A 15902-nucleotide genomic window follows, 5' to 3' on the forward strand; every position below is an offset into this window, starting at 1 on the left:
TTAAATAAATAAAGCTTTTATTTCAGAGGACCAATATATATTTATCAGCATTATACATATGGCTTTTCAATTTAAAACTTTTAGAGAAGGGTAGACAAGACAAGTGATTAAGCCAGATTCATTATTAAGAATTGGTGTAAGTGTGATTCCAAACATACCTGAGACGTTAAAATATTATTTTTAAACATATAGAATTTCATCATTGTATGTGATATCATACATACATTATATATGAATAGACAATTTACTGAACAATCTTATACCCATATAACAAGAATTTTTTTTTAACAGTGTTAGATTGTGATCAGGCATTTGCAAATTTGTTTTAAAGCTTGTATTATGTAATGTTTTCCATGGTCGCAAAACTTTCTTCAAATTTTTCTTACACAAAAATCAATCACATAGTAATAGTAAGTATTAAACTTAAATTGTGAATAACTGAAAAGAGTGATTTTATGTAAAAATATTAAAAAAATGTTTTGTCGATTATATTCCCTTATATTATTCATTTCTATACAGGGTGTTCATTTGAAAACTTCCCACCACGGATTTATCGAAAGCCACTGTTTAAAAAAAAAACGCCGAAATACGTCAAAAGGTTTGTCAAGGGGAACAACTTTCTAACCTAAAATTACTTCACCCTCTGCCCCCCAGGGTCATCCCCTTAAAAATTTTAAATGGCAATGGGTATCGAGTAACAGCTTGCTTAAAAGGTCTTTCGAAGTCTTTTATTTTGACGTTTGATTTTTTTAAATAGGTCGATTCGTTTTCGAGAAAATTAGAAAAATCTTTGTTTATCTTAATTTGTTCAGATAGAAAACAAAAACATGAAAATATCAGTTTTTATTTCAATAAGTGTTCAAAGTGTTTCAAATGTTCAAAATTTCAGCCTCATCAAGTATAGGGTTTCCATCATCATCGATTTGGTTTTCAATGGATTCAGTGATAAGCGGATTGATGGTATTTTCCAACATATCCAAATAAATGTCTCCATTTAAATTTCCGTTAATAAATAATGGCCCAATCACTTTATTTCCTAAAATGCCTGCCCCTAATTTTTTGAGGGTATTGGGTATGCCCTTCTACAAATGCATGAGGATTTTTATTGCTCCAATATCTACAGTTATGCTTATTAACAAATCCATTTAGATAAAATGTGCATTTATCGCTGAAGCAGATATTCTTTACATGAATAGTATTATCATTAATCGCTTCAGTCATTTTTTCACAAAACTCAACTCGCCTATTGAAATGGTCTTCGGTTAACTCTTGCAATATTTTCATTTTGAATGGATGAAATTTATGAAGTTTGGTAACTGTGTGAACAGAGCCTAATGAAATACCAGTGGCAGCAACAATTTTGCGTAATAAAGTATTAGGATTTATTCCAAAATGACCCAAAACTTCAACTTGAGCGGCTTCATCCAAAATTCGCCGACGATCACGTTTTTTATCTGCAACAGATCCAGTTTCAGTAAACTTAGTAAGAAGGTCCAAAACATACCTATGCGAAGTTATCTTCTCCGGATGTCTGGCGTTAAATGTGACGGCAGTTTGCCGTGCACATAACTAAGCAGGTATAACAATAAATACAGTTCGCCCAGGATATCTGTGTTGGTGAAAAGAATGCGGAAAAAAATTCAGGTTGTTATTTAGTTTTTTCCACGTCTAATCTTCGGAATTGCTGTTTATGTTGGTAGTTTTCGTTTTAAATTATAAACGAATTGTAGATTTGGCAAACCCTAACGGGCAACATTTTGAACACTTATTGAAATAAAAACTGATATTTTCATGTTTTTGTTTTCTATCTGAACAAATTAAGTTAAACAAAGATTTTTCTAATTTTCTCGAAAACGGATCGACCGATTTAAAAAAATCAAACGTCAAAATAAAATACTTCGAAAGACCTTTTAAACAAGCTGTTACTTGATACCCATTTCCATTTAAAATTTTTAAGGGGATGACCCTGGGGGCAGAGGGTCAAAGGGGGTGAAGTAATTTTAGGTTAGAAAATTGTTGCAAGCCCCTTGACAAACCTTTTGACGTATTTCGGGGTTTTTTTTTTAAACAGTGGTTTTCGATAAATCCGTGGTGGGAAGTTTTCAAATGAACACCCTGTATATTTATTTGTTTGATAGTTACAAAATTCCAAAATAAATAAGAAAAAATACGAATAAAAAACCGATATTTAGGATCATAGACCCATTAATATTAAGGGCTCAAACCTTCGCAATACTTTTTTTTGTCACCTTGAACAATACTTTCGATTCGTATCGCACCGAACAGTCCGAGTTACCCATTGCGTTTAGGTTGTATCGGTAATCGCAAATCGTATGTAAAATATTATATCGTAGTCGTACTATTGGCATCATATCATATAAATTCATACAGTGTGGTGACTTTAATTGGAATAAATTCAGTTAAAACTAATCAAAGTTTATCTCGCAAAATTCCTGAGACCCGTCGATTTTTGTTTATTTTTTTTCACATTTCAAGATAGTTTTTGTATTTTTTCACCTTTTTTTTAATGTATTAAACGTGATCAAAAATACTTTATGAGTGTAGGTTGCAAAACATTTATCTCTGATTATTTCAAAAACGGGCCCTCCTATCGTAATTAGACATGAGCACCTTTTTTATGCAAAAATGTTGGTTCTTTTTAATTTTACTATCCACATAATTAAAAAGTAACCAGAAAAAAAGTTATGACATTTTTATTTTTGCTGACCACTAATTTTAATCGACCCTGTATACATTTTAGCATAACGTGTTATAAAATCAGTTATTAACAGTAACAGTAGTATTCGATGAAAATGTCGAAAAATAACGACCAGGCGTTTCGAAAATATTAGCAAAAAAACATCTTCAATAGGGATTATAAAACACCCTGTGACATGAAAACGATTCACTTTTCAAGATTCCTGTATATGAAGTTTTGTCTTATTTTTAGACAAAAATGCAGCTGATAAAATATTGCGATATAATTTCGGGACACCCCGTATATCTATAATTTAATTTTAGTACGAATAATACGAATCACTAAGTTAGTACGATTCGAATCGCCCAACTACATTCTATAGTTATAGCTGGAAGGGCAAAAACGGGATTTGAAAGCTTAAGAGTTTGTGAGGCAGTAAATGGCCAGTTTAAAATGCATAAATTCTTTTAAAGTTTAAAGAAATAAAGGTGATACGTCACTTGTCAAGTTTCCTTGTATAAGTCCCCCTATAGTGTCCTCCAATAAGTCACTTGCACACTACAGGTGCATTGTGATAGGATTGATGCTTAATCCAAAAGTACAAGTTACTTGAAATGATATTAAACTTGAATTATGTGGTATGTGAAAGGCCCCTGAAAGCCTGAAATGGTAAAATAGATATTATTACTATTATTATTAAAACCTTTGTATAGTTTTTCTACCATCCCTTTTATATGCTATAAATATCCGAAAAACGCAAATATTAATATTGTTCCATAAATCCACCAGACATAAGTCCTCTGCACGTTTATAGTACTATCCAAAGGACGTCTTTGTGATCAAGTTGGGATGATCTAATGTATGGCTCATACTAGTATGAACTGTTGGAACAGCTGTTTTAAAAACATTTGCCATCGACTTTATGGGATGTAACGGCACGTCCCTAGGATTTAATCTGAGTCCCATTTTTATGCCACTTACATGTCCAAGGAACCGACTCATAGCGACTCAGTGGTGGATTAAGATATCTGGTGATTTTGCTGGCCAAACTATAGTGAATTACCACGTTCTATTCAATGCCTCTCAAAAAGTTGGTTCAAATGATTCCTCACCACTAGCGGAAATGAGCTGGTGCAACATCATGCATAAAGTAAATGGTCTGCCTCTATGCTATGAGAACTTCCTCCAAAAGTGTTGGTAAATTAATACCATACTTACGAAAGGCTATTCTCTGGTACGGTCTTATATTCTTAGGAAGAGACAGCATATGATTGAAAAGCTAAGATTAAGTAATTTAAAACGGCAGTCAAAAAGCTACTAATTCAGCTAGAGCCTTATAATTTAAATGAATATTTAGACATGTAATTAAATTTTATATTGCTAAAATTTTGTTGGTGGTATTTGACAATTTTTCCCTTTGTTATTTATTTTAATAATTATGAAATAAATTTGCTTACTATTATAATTTTGCTAAAAATGTAGGACCCTAAAGAGTGTTGGTCACTCTAAGCTAAAACATCACATACATAAAATTTTCCTCGCAGATAACGCTGAGTGGAGGTTATCCATGGAGGTGAAGAAACGGTGACATATTGTGTAACTCTAGCAAGATTACAAGAATTGCAAACGCTTTCCCCAATGCAAACCTGATGGGGGAAATCTAAATAGATATGAGCCATAATGGATCAGGAGTTGCAGTGGCTATCAACCGTCCACTCACATTAGAAAATGTGATGTTTTAATCTTAAATAAAATGACATCTCTACTAATGCACTCGAGATTTAAGCCACGCACACTCGAGTAATTCATTATGTCTTCGTGGAACACTGAAAGTTGCATAATCTAATACCATAACTTCCACTGTAATTTCATCAAACTCCATTTAAGTTTCGTGGAAGTTTTAGAGAAGGGTAACACTTTGTACGTGCCGCATATTAAAAATCAAAAATCGTCATGTGTGCCCCGTTATTTACGAGTGAACTTTCGGCAAAGTTAAATAGCTTGTATGTGAATGTACGACGATATATTAAATTATCCCGTCGTCGTGCATCGGGCCTCCGATAAGACGAGGCGAGTTGAAACGTGAGGAGTTTATAATGACGAAGAAAAAAAAATTCGTGTCATTTTCTAGGATAATAAATTACACCCTTTCGCGTCCGGTTTGAATAATTGCCCGTTTAGATTTACGGCTCTGAAAAGTTCATTAGCGTGAAAAGAAGCGTTTTAGGGTAATTAAAATTGAGGGTGCAAAACAGATTTAAGCCGTGTACATTTTTTTATCTTTTAATCGAATTAATAGGGAATTTATTTTGAGAATGCGACACCCGTCTAAATTCGTAATTATTTCCATAGTATTCTCCAAAAATTCGAAAATGTTCAAATTTTTGGAGAATAATAATTCGAAAAAAAATCGTAATGAACGACACCCGTCTAAATTCGTAATTATTTCTATAATATTCTCCAAAAATTCGAAAATGTTCTATGAATAACCCGGAAATTGGACTATCTTGGAACGTGTTAATCTTTTAACATTCTCTTCATTCATTTGTGTTCCCAAACAGCATCGTACGTCCTGTACGTCCATTTTTATAAAAATAACGTATTTAGTACGTACCATCGTGCCGAAAAAAAACTGGGACATTAAAATTTAGGTAGGGAATTGTCTCCTACTCTATTATAGTAAATCGCATTCCTTGAGTATGGTATGCATATTTACGCATTATGAATTTTCGGAGTCTTAATAATTACATATTTAAATAATAATATTGATACAAGACATTTTTATTTTTCGATATTTATTTTTACTTGGAACACATTTTATAAATAAACCAAAACTAACTAAAATCTTTTTTGATAATATGGAATAAAAAATTATTAATACTTACTTAGTAAGTGCACCGCCGTTATCAATTACAGCTTGCAAACGTCGTGGCATACTTAAAATTAAGTTTCTGGTATATTCTTCGGTTATTTAATACCATGCGTCATTTATGTTCAGGCGTAATTCATTCTGATTTCTAGGCCTAAAGGTATCTTTATACATATATTTTGCCATTTTACCCCAAACGTTTCCAATTGGGTTGATATCAGGGCTTTTCGAGGGCCACGGTAAAACTTGAATTCGTCTTTCGTCTAGATAGTTTTGAACTATACGGGCTGTATGTATAGGAGCATTATCATGTTGGAAGATAAAATCTTGCCCATAGACTGACTACACCAACGGATGGCATCATAACATTGTTCAGGATATTGCAACATCCTAAGGCATTAAGCCTTCCCTGCACTATTTGACAAACGCCTGGTCCTCTAAAACTAATCCAGGCCCAAACGTTTATCCTAAAACGTCTACTTTGATTAGTCTTATGTATATATTTTTTATCATATCTGGTATTAGAAAGCCTGTAAACGCGGATTTTGCCATTATTGCACGATTGAAAGGTGTTTTCATCCAAAAATATTACCGTTTCTCATATGTTGTTTTGGTGTGCACATTGATGGGCAAATTCTAATCTTCTCTGTTTGTTTGCTTCAGTCAAAAATATTTTATTTGTAGCACAGCAACTTTTAATTTCCAAAGTTCTTATCCTACTACGAGCTGTATTAGCAGAACCAGGAAAATGCGTGTCTTCTTTCGCCTTTATTACTGTTTCAAATGGATTGTTTAACTCTCTATCTTGAATGTCGTTTGGAATTTTTGGTCGACCAGAACCTGAATTTCTTACAATAGCTCCATATTCTGCAATTTTTGCTAAGGAAACGGTATTTGTACTAATGCCCAATTCTTCTGCGATTCTTCTTATAAGAACTCCATCCATCAGACGAGTGTATATTATCGCTTTGCTGAGGAGATAATGCAGGTATTTTGAAAGAACAATTTTGTTGACGCGGCTGTCACAAAATTAAATTAACTTTGACAACATCACTATATATAATTCTAATAGACCAAGAGATTTAGGAGATTTTGCTGTCCCAGTTTTTTTTCGGCACGATAGTACTTTTGGATACGTAGCTCGTACCTACATTAATTGCGTCTCGCGGACGTACATACAAAGTTGGAAAATGTCATCTTTATGACAAATTTCTTAATGTGATTTTTTGCAAATTTTCTGAAAACCGTAAGATCTTTTTAAAAAAATTATTAAATTCGTAGGAGCATAATAAATTCTCTATAAAAATAATATAAGATGTTAGTTTTGTTGAGTTCACGAGATATGAAACAACAAAGTTGGACAATGTACTTTTTTGGTTAAAAGTACATCAGATTTATCAGCAAAGTATCGTTAGATTGTTGCTAGCTTCTTCGGAAACAAAAAGATAATTTTTAAAACGAAAATAAATATATTAGAAATATTACATTTCAAAACATAAAATACAGTGACCGCCTAAAGTTCCACATAAATTCGATAAAAATTAGAGACATGATTTTTTGAGAAAACGCCGGACCTGTCGATTTTTATTTAAAGTTGCGCATTATTTCGGTTATTTCACATACATTTTTGTATACTGGGTGGAACAAAAAAAAATTACGTCATCGGTCATTTTTTTAAATGGAATGCTATATTTTTTATTGCTTTTATGAAATATAGGCGAAATTCCAAGCAAGTTTCGTACAACACACCTTATCTCAAAACTCAACCGTTTCCGAAATTATTACATTTAAATAACAAGAAAACAAATAAGTACGTCTATTTAAAAATTAAGGTAAAATCTAGGATAAAAATAATGTTATAAACCCTGCCAAGTGTTTCTATTTCCATGGTTGCACTTGTAAAGAATCGCCATTTTCGAATGTCACTGTCAGTTCGAAAATTAATAGTTTTTATCAGAATAAATTATGGCTAATTTAACGGAAACCCAACGAATTGAAATTTTGATGATGCTAGGGTACGGGGATCGAATGCGCACGCAAAACGAAGTAACTGAACTGTTTAATGCCAAATACCCAAACCATCCTATTTCTCAGTCAACAGTTAGTAGAATAGAGCACAAATTCATAACTTCAGGTCATGTTAGGGATTTGCCAAAATCAGGTCGTCCAAAAATTTCTGAAGAAACAAAATTAAACGTTTTGCTCTCCGTCGAAGAAAATCCAAACAATGCAACTTCACAAATTTCAATTGATAATATTATAGCCGAAACGTAAGACGGCTCTTAAAAGCAAATGAATACCACCTTATAAAATTAGACTAATACACGAATTAAATGAGGACGATCCTGATCGAAGAAACCAATTTTGCGAGCAAATGATGAACATTTGCAATAATAACCGTCAGTTTGGGTTACGAGTTTTGTGTTCGGATGAAGCAACTTTTTGTTTAAACGGTGTCGTAAATCGGCAAAATTGTCGGTACTGGCACCGTCTATAGATTACAACATTACAGATTACAGTCTATAGTTGTAATCTATAGACGGTGGTACTGGTCAGTGTCAAATCCACACTGGGCAACTAAGGCTCATACACAGTAACGTAAATCTATTAATGCTTGGGCTGATATCGTGGAAAATAAAGTAATAGGGCCATACTTTTTCGAAGAAAACTTAACAGGACAACGCTATTTGAATTTTCTTCAAGAAGATCTTATCTCTGCTTTGGCTGCCCTATACCGTTGATTGAATATTTGGACCATATTCCATATTAATATGGATCGTATTAATATTTAAATTATAATATAAAGATATAATAAAAGATAATATTAATATTTTTTTAATATGGACCATATTAATATTTGGACCACATTTGGACCCATATTCTCAATCAACCCCTATACCCAGACGAACAAGACCCTGCTGTCCCGACAGATAATTTGTGATTTCAGCAAGACGGTGCACCACTACATTTCTTTCGAGATGTCCGTAATTACTTGGATACAGTGTTTCCAGGAAGATGAATAGGACGAAGAGGGCCAATAGAGTGGCCGGCAAGGTCACCAGACCTAAATCCCTGCGACTTTTTTCTATGGGGGTACCTGAAAAGTAAAGTTTATATTGAGAAGCCAAACAACAAAGAAGATTTGAAAAATAGAATTAGATATGAAATAAGACGTATATCACCCGAAATAATTGATAGTGTTTTACATGAGTTTGTAAACCGTCTTGCTTTCTGCCAAGAAGTAAATGGGGATCAGTTTGAACACTTGATACATTAATAAGAGTTTTCACAGTTTATAACATTTTATCCTCCATTTAATCTTAATTTGTAAATAGACGTACTTACTTGCTTTCTTATTGGTTAAATGTAAATATTTCTGAAACAGTTGAGTTTTGAGATAAGGTGTGTTATATGAAACTTGCTTGGAATTTCGCCTATAATTCATAAATGCAATAAAAAATATAGCATTCCATTTAAAAAAATGACCGATGACGTCATATCTTTTTTTTTTGTTTCTAAGTCTACCTAACTGATGCTAATCATCTCACATACACATATTTACTATTTGACTAACCCCATTAACAAATAATATAAACCCATGCATTTCATTCGATAGCCACAAGTCACGTGATCGATCTCATTGTAAGCGATCCATCACGTGACAGTCTTGTCAAAAGTAAGCTCCGCCTTCCTAAGGTTGACGTAACACTCCAAGATGGCGCCTAAGTTGACATAATTTGGAAGACGAAAAAGAATTACTTTATCAATCTCAGTCAGCTCAGTCTTATTTTATCAAATCATTTATAAGGGTGTATTGCCTTGCAAGATTTACAGTCTGATGGCACTTCTTTAACTACTGCTAATTAACAAATAATAATGGAAGGCCGTTTTTGTGCTATTCCCCCAATTAAAAGACCTTTTACGGGAGCGAATTGCCCGCCCGTTATTTGCATACTCTAATTTACGCAACTAGAATAAGGGAGAATAGAAAATTTAATTAGCGAAAAGTTCCCTTTGTTTGGGAGAGCTTTATACCCCTTTTTTTTTAATTTTTGACAACAAAAAATATGGGTGGTCCTTTATAAGCTTTAATTAAAAACTATATAGAGATTTAAGAGCAAATGTGTATTAGGCTAACTTGTAATCGATAAGATTTTTCTAAATGAATTATAGGAACGATTTTTTTTTTGTCAGAGAAACCTATCATGAGATATAGAGCATTGTAGTCGGAAAATGGAAGTTAAATGTATAACCAGACTTGATTTCTTGCAAACATATCACCTCCTACAATTTCCAGCTTGTACTTTTTGAAGACCATACATAGTTATTGTTTAAAGCAAATATTGGCAACAAAGAGTTAAGCGACGATACACGACTCTTTACTTCACAAAGCTCTAATTGCTCAGTTAATATCGTATTAAAGAGATATTAGGCAAATGAGGGCCAAAAAAATCACAAAGGCATGATAAGCATTTTTTGCCACGTAAAACTTCTTAAAAATTACTCTAAAGGCATGGCAACCTAATGACACCCTACTGAACACTTTATTTATGTATCCCAGAATTTGAGTCTGCAATCAATCATAAAAACTTGTTAGACTGTTAGAGTTGAAATCGGCTCTTTATCGCTTCTGGCAGAATGCATTGAACATTTCAAACTTAAGAGATTTGGGTTTAACGTATTAAAATAAAACAAAGTCGATTTGAATTGCACCATCCCTTAATCATAAGCAGGTCAGCATCGATAAACATTTTCAGTTGGTCAATGTGTTTTCCATGCTAAATGATGGTGTCGTCATCTGCAAACATAGTAACTCTAACTTTTATGGGGTGCAAAGTCATTAATATGAAGAAGAAACAAGAACGGCCCCAGGACAGAACCTGATGACCATCAAAATTAAGCGACATCTCTGCACACGACCTGATAGATAGGAGCTAAACCAAGCCAAAGAAGACCCCCTAAAACCATATCTCTTCAATTTCCATAATAGTATTCTTTTCATAATAGTATGTCGCTATACACACAGTCAAAAGCCTTGGATATAATAATAATAATAAAGGTCTTTTTATTTAGAAAAAAGAATACAATTATAAAGTTAATAGTTAGTAGGCGAGATTCAGCGCACAAAGATTCAGATATCTAAATGCCTGTTCTTCCATCTAACCTAATTATCTATACTATACTAAGTTTCAAAATAGGAATAATATAAATGCTATAAATTATAAAGAGTATATCAACTAGCAACAAAAAAAGAGAGTATCTGACAGCATATACGCCTACACAAGGAAAAAGAAGCAAATTCAACCCCACAAACAAAACACATCACAAAGCAAAAGATACAGTCTGTTATATGTATGTATATCATAATATATAGTCTATTGCATTGTTTTTGTTATCATCATCGGAATAGAGAAAAGAAAGTAAAAAAAAACGAAACAACCACTAAATTATGCTTTATTGTTCCTGCAGTAATTTCTTAAAAATGTATTTTTTTAAAGAATATAAGCTAAAAATGTTTTCGGTATTAGTTTGGCAGCTATTTATTTATAATTTTTGAGATTTGATAAGAAAATGATCTTTTATAAGTTTCGGTTGAGTGAAGCAGAGGTGCAGCCTTCCTTTATTTGTATTAATATTGTGAACATCTGTGCGAAATTTTATTTTATTATATTTTTTTATTATATAAGTAAGGTGGATATCTTAAATTAATTATTTAAAAAAACCTTGAAGATGCGTGAAAAATCCTTCTGTTGTGCATAGTCAACCACCTGGTTTCCTTAAGCTTGTGTTTTGTGGGGTTGCGTTTTCTTATGCCATATATTAATCTAAGGCACGCATTTTGGAGTTTCTGAATTCTACTCTCTTCAGCAGTTCTCAAGCATGGACCATACACATATGTCATAGAAACTGCAGCGGCAACTTCACCAGAAGTGTACCTTTGAAAAGAAATTGCAGAAGATCAAAAATAGCATCACCCTTGCTAATTAGTTAATAAGGACTGTCGCAGCCTGCACCTTTATGAACCGGACGGAAACGGAATCGGGTAATATTGACGTGAAAGATTAATTTAATGTATGTAGCCTAAAGGGCATTGGATGGTAATGCCACAGTCTAACATTGAAATCTATATACTTTGGTAATGCCTGAGAGTATCCTTAAAGAGATATGATCCCAACCTGCTGATGTTTTATTTTTTATTTTTCTCATAACTAAGCATGTATATCTACCAAAAACATCCTTGGTGAGTTCAGAAGCAATGTTACAAGTAATAAAAGTTCAGTGAATCTGCATGTGAACTGGAATCCAATTCGAGAAGTGCGAGGAATTTCGCCATTAGCTCGTTAACAATATGCCATGACTCTTTTGATTTATTTGGCGCCTCATCAATTCTGCGATAATACAAAGCTTTAGAAAATAATAGAGTAATAAAATAGTGTTCTTGTAAATGCTGCAATAGTTATTAAATTAGACCAGCAATGAATCATTGTCCATTGCCAAATTCGTATGTGATGCAAGGCTCTCATATTTTTCCCTGAAAATCTTAAGCCCCTTGTATACCATGACTTGTTTCTTTTAATTTGTTTAATAACAGTTGGGAAGACTACATTCAATTTATTTAAGATTGAATAATATTTTTTTTTAGTTTTATTGTCTGCATCTAAAACTATTTCAATTGGTACTTTGGCAAAGAGATCCAAACTTTATAAAATTCCTCCTAGCAAAGTCTATATATATAGACTTTGAAATATATAAATATATAGACATTGCTCTTAGTATAAAGCCTGTCACGTTTGTTTTTTGTTTGACTTTAAGCTTTAAATATTTACATATAAAATGAGATAGATTTATGGTCCAATAGTCCTGCATGTGTACAGCGACAAATAATTATACCACTGCCTAAATGTGAACAAACCTAATCGAGCAGAGAGGATCAATGCCCTGGAATTCGTAGTGGTTGATCAACGTGCATGCTCAAATTAAAGGACCGCAAAATATTGCACAATGACATGGTGTGCCTATATGTACTGATTCAAAAAGTTTATGTTAAAACTACAACAAACAACAATATTATCATTGACTGAAATAGATAACAATAAAGATTCTAATTTTTACAAAAAAAACATCACAACTTCAGAAAGGATCTGTAAACTTTCAAAACGAACAAATTAATTTTTATGCAATATACTATTAAAAATTCAAACACTTTTTCTTTAAGAAGGAAATCAATCAAAATTTGCTATAGAAGAAAAGAATAACTAGAAATGAAATTATTATGCATAAACACTATAGTGCCACCATGGCTGAATTCTTTTTGAGAGAATTTGAAGACAATAGAGTAATCGACCGACCCCATAGGCTCATCATGTTTCCACTAAGGTTTGGTAATTATTGCAATATTTGGGAATCCCAGAGAATCCATAAATAACTAGCTCATTTGGCTCATTTCTAATACACTATATTATAATCACACAATTTTATTGTCTCACGGAAACATGGGCTAATTTTGAGAATACTAATTCATTAGTTATTGAAGGCTACACGCTACGCACGGTTTATTGTAGAACTATTTTTACCCATGGTCGTGCAGCTATATGGGCTAAAAATGATGTGAACTGTGAACTAATTGATATACGTAAATTTTGTTCAAAGAAAAATATTGAATTATGTGAAATTTCATACTATTATGCTTTAAATAAAAATGTATATATTGTTGTGTGTTATAGGCCACCAAATGGAGATTTCGATTATTTTATAACTAACTTACACTTATTGTTGGAAAAATACTGTAAGCCTAGTAGCGAAATAATTCTTACTGACGATTTTAACACGGCTTCCGTAAGTTCAGTTTTTTAACCCTTTGCGGACGGCAGTGCAACTTTCAGATAAGAGCACAGATCGTTGTCATCTATACCATGACAACCATCCCGCTCGTTCGGTAATTACCGCCGATTCTCCGTACAGCTCGGAGGCTAATTTGCAACGAATATATTTTATGGGACTTGATAGGTTTATTTATTGTTATTTGTTATTCTAATTGCCTTACAATATTAAAATTTAGCAAAAGTATAAAAGATATATTGAGTAAAATAAAAAAATAAAGTTTTAGTAAACATTTGTAATATATCATGTAATAAATGGCAGCAAATTTCTTTTTTTATCGGAGAGCTTTTTAATATACTTTTAGAACATTTTTTTTTATCAAGAAAGTTAAAAATAAAACGCATTTTATAGTTTATAGGAAAGCATGATATTTATTCTAAAAAAAAAAACAAAAAAGAACACGTATTTATCTGTAATTTTCCTCGGTGTGATATTTCTCAAAGCACTCCCCGGGATGCAAAGCAGGGTGGTCTTGACATGTTTTGCAATAATAGGTAGTAGTTTTTCGGCCACCTTTTTTTGATCGATCACTGCAAACTTTGCAATCGGAATTATTTTTTCTTGCATAAATGGCATGGAACCTATTATTTAGACGAGAAATATCCTCGGCACCATAAGCTGATCGACGTCTGGATGTATTTCTGTAGTTTCCAACTAATTGAATAACTAATTTTTTCCTGAAATTCCTCGATCGAAGTTGCTGATTATTTGTTGCTATTTTTTGTAATATAAAGGCATTATTTATCGACACATCTAATAACCAGAAAAATACTTTTCGCCACCATTTACTTGTTTTTCGCAAAAATTGGTAGCTTGCTGCATAATGATCAGCAACGTCAACCCCTCCCATAAATTTGTTATACTCATATATAACTGTAGGTTTTTCTATGACTTCTTCAATCCAACGCCCTTCAGCGGTCTTCGTTCGCCTGGTTATATTTTGTACTGAGTTGTCTTCCATGTTGTTTTCCATGCCAGTACTGATATAGAATTGTCATGCCTGGAAGATATCTCGCCTTTTTTAAATTTTCTTGTATATGCGGTAGTTAATTCTGTCGGAATTCCTTGTCGATTAGCCATTACAGTACCCGTTACATGTATGTTTATTTTATGTAACTCGCGTGCTAACAAAGGGCTTGAATAATATCTATCTATAAATATATGGTAACCTCCCGAACCAGTTCCAGAATTAAGAAGTTTTTGCACCAAATGAACTACTATGCGGGCGGTTGCTGGTAAATCTGGGCGTATCAATCCCTGGGTTGTTTGAGTTCCCAAATATGGCTCCATCGTAAATATGTAACCATTTTTTGAATCTGCAAGCACATATACTTTTATTCCCCATTTTGTAGGTTTGGCTTTATTATAAACTTTAAAGGATACTTTGCCTTTAAAACCAATAGTACTTTCGTCTACAGAAATATTCTTATCTGGAGTATAAAACTTCTTGAATTGTGTTTCCAGATACCATAACACATTTTTCACTTTGGCGCTACGACTCTTCACTCCCATCTGCTCTTCTTCGGGTGGAGAAACGTGAAGATTCCAAAAAATTTGCATGAATCTGTCCCTCGAAAAAATATCTTTGAAAAAGGGTTGATGGTCGATCCAGTTATTAGAAAAATAGTCAGATAGTTCGGTCTTTGGATTTAAGGCCATATTAAGTAAAACGCCCAAAAATGCCATAAATTCTTCTAATGTGACTGGTTTCCAAGACTTCCAAACTGACCTTTTTGTGAGCGGCGTGTTTATTAAAATTTTTTCTGCAGCATATCTAAAAATATATTTACACATTTTTCTTTTGCTTGAAATATAATACAATTAAATACATACCTATTTGTTTCATCCACAATTGCTTGTATAAGTTCGTCCGTAAAAAATAACTGAAAAAAATCTAGTTCGGACACTGGCTGGTTATTTCGTGGTGGATGGTATCCAACATCTTCTAAGAAAGGGAATATTTTAAATCTTGGTTCATTTGCTGTCCATGGCCTCCATAAATTTAAATTATAAACACGTTCCTCAGACTCTTCGTCAGAATCATTTTCACTGAGATTTTGATCTATATCCTCCCATTCGTCACTCTCTGAACTAAACTGATCCAAGTCAAACTCCTCCTCGTCTACGTATAATAGTTCCTCTAACTCCGTGTCCGTTAATGCTCTTTTCGCCATAATTATAACTATAAACAAACATCCGAATCTTACAAAATATTAAAAAAACACAAACAAAATCTGCATACCTAACTCTCTCAAATACTCGAATAAGACTAAATAAGAATGCACGTGTATTTGTCGCGACCGGCACTCAACAAAAAAATCGCAAGGTTGCCAAATAAGTCACGACTTGCATAAAAAAAGCATGTGTATTCCTAAATAAAATTTCCCGCGGAATTCAAATTTGTTATCGGTTTTGTCATGGTATAAATGAATAACGAGTAAATCGACTTTGAAA

General features: G+C 33.0%; 1 protein-coding gene across 1 annotated transcript; it reads right to left on the minus strand.

Annotated features, from left to right (window-relative positions):
* Window positions 1–13422: 13422 nt before the first annotated feature.
* On the minus strand, window positions 13423–15680 carry LOC126733483 (piggyBac transposable element-derived protein 4-like). Its single transcript, XM_050436790.1, has 2 exons — window positions 15282–15680; window positions 13423–15222 (listed from the first exon to the last, which is right to left on the minus strand). The coding sequence occupies exons 1-2, from the start codon at window positions 15620–15622 to the stop codon at window positions 14382–14384; spliced, it is 1182 nt and encodes a 393-aa protein (XP_050292747.1). The 5' UTR covers window positions 15623–15680; the 3' UTR covers window positions 13423–14381.
* Window positions 15681–15902: the final 222 nt, after the last annotated feature.

This window comes from Anthonomus grandis, chromosome 2 (genome assembly GCF_022605725.1).
Source record: "Anthonomus grandis grandis chromosome 2, icAntGran1.3, whole genome shotgun sequence".
In the NCBI taxonomy this organism is placed as follows: Eukaryota; Metazoa; Arthropoda; class Insecta; order Coleoptera; family Curculionidae; genus Anthonomus; species Anthonomus grandis.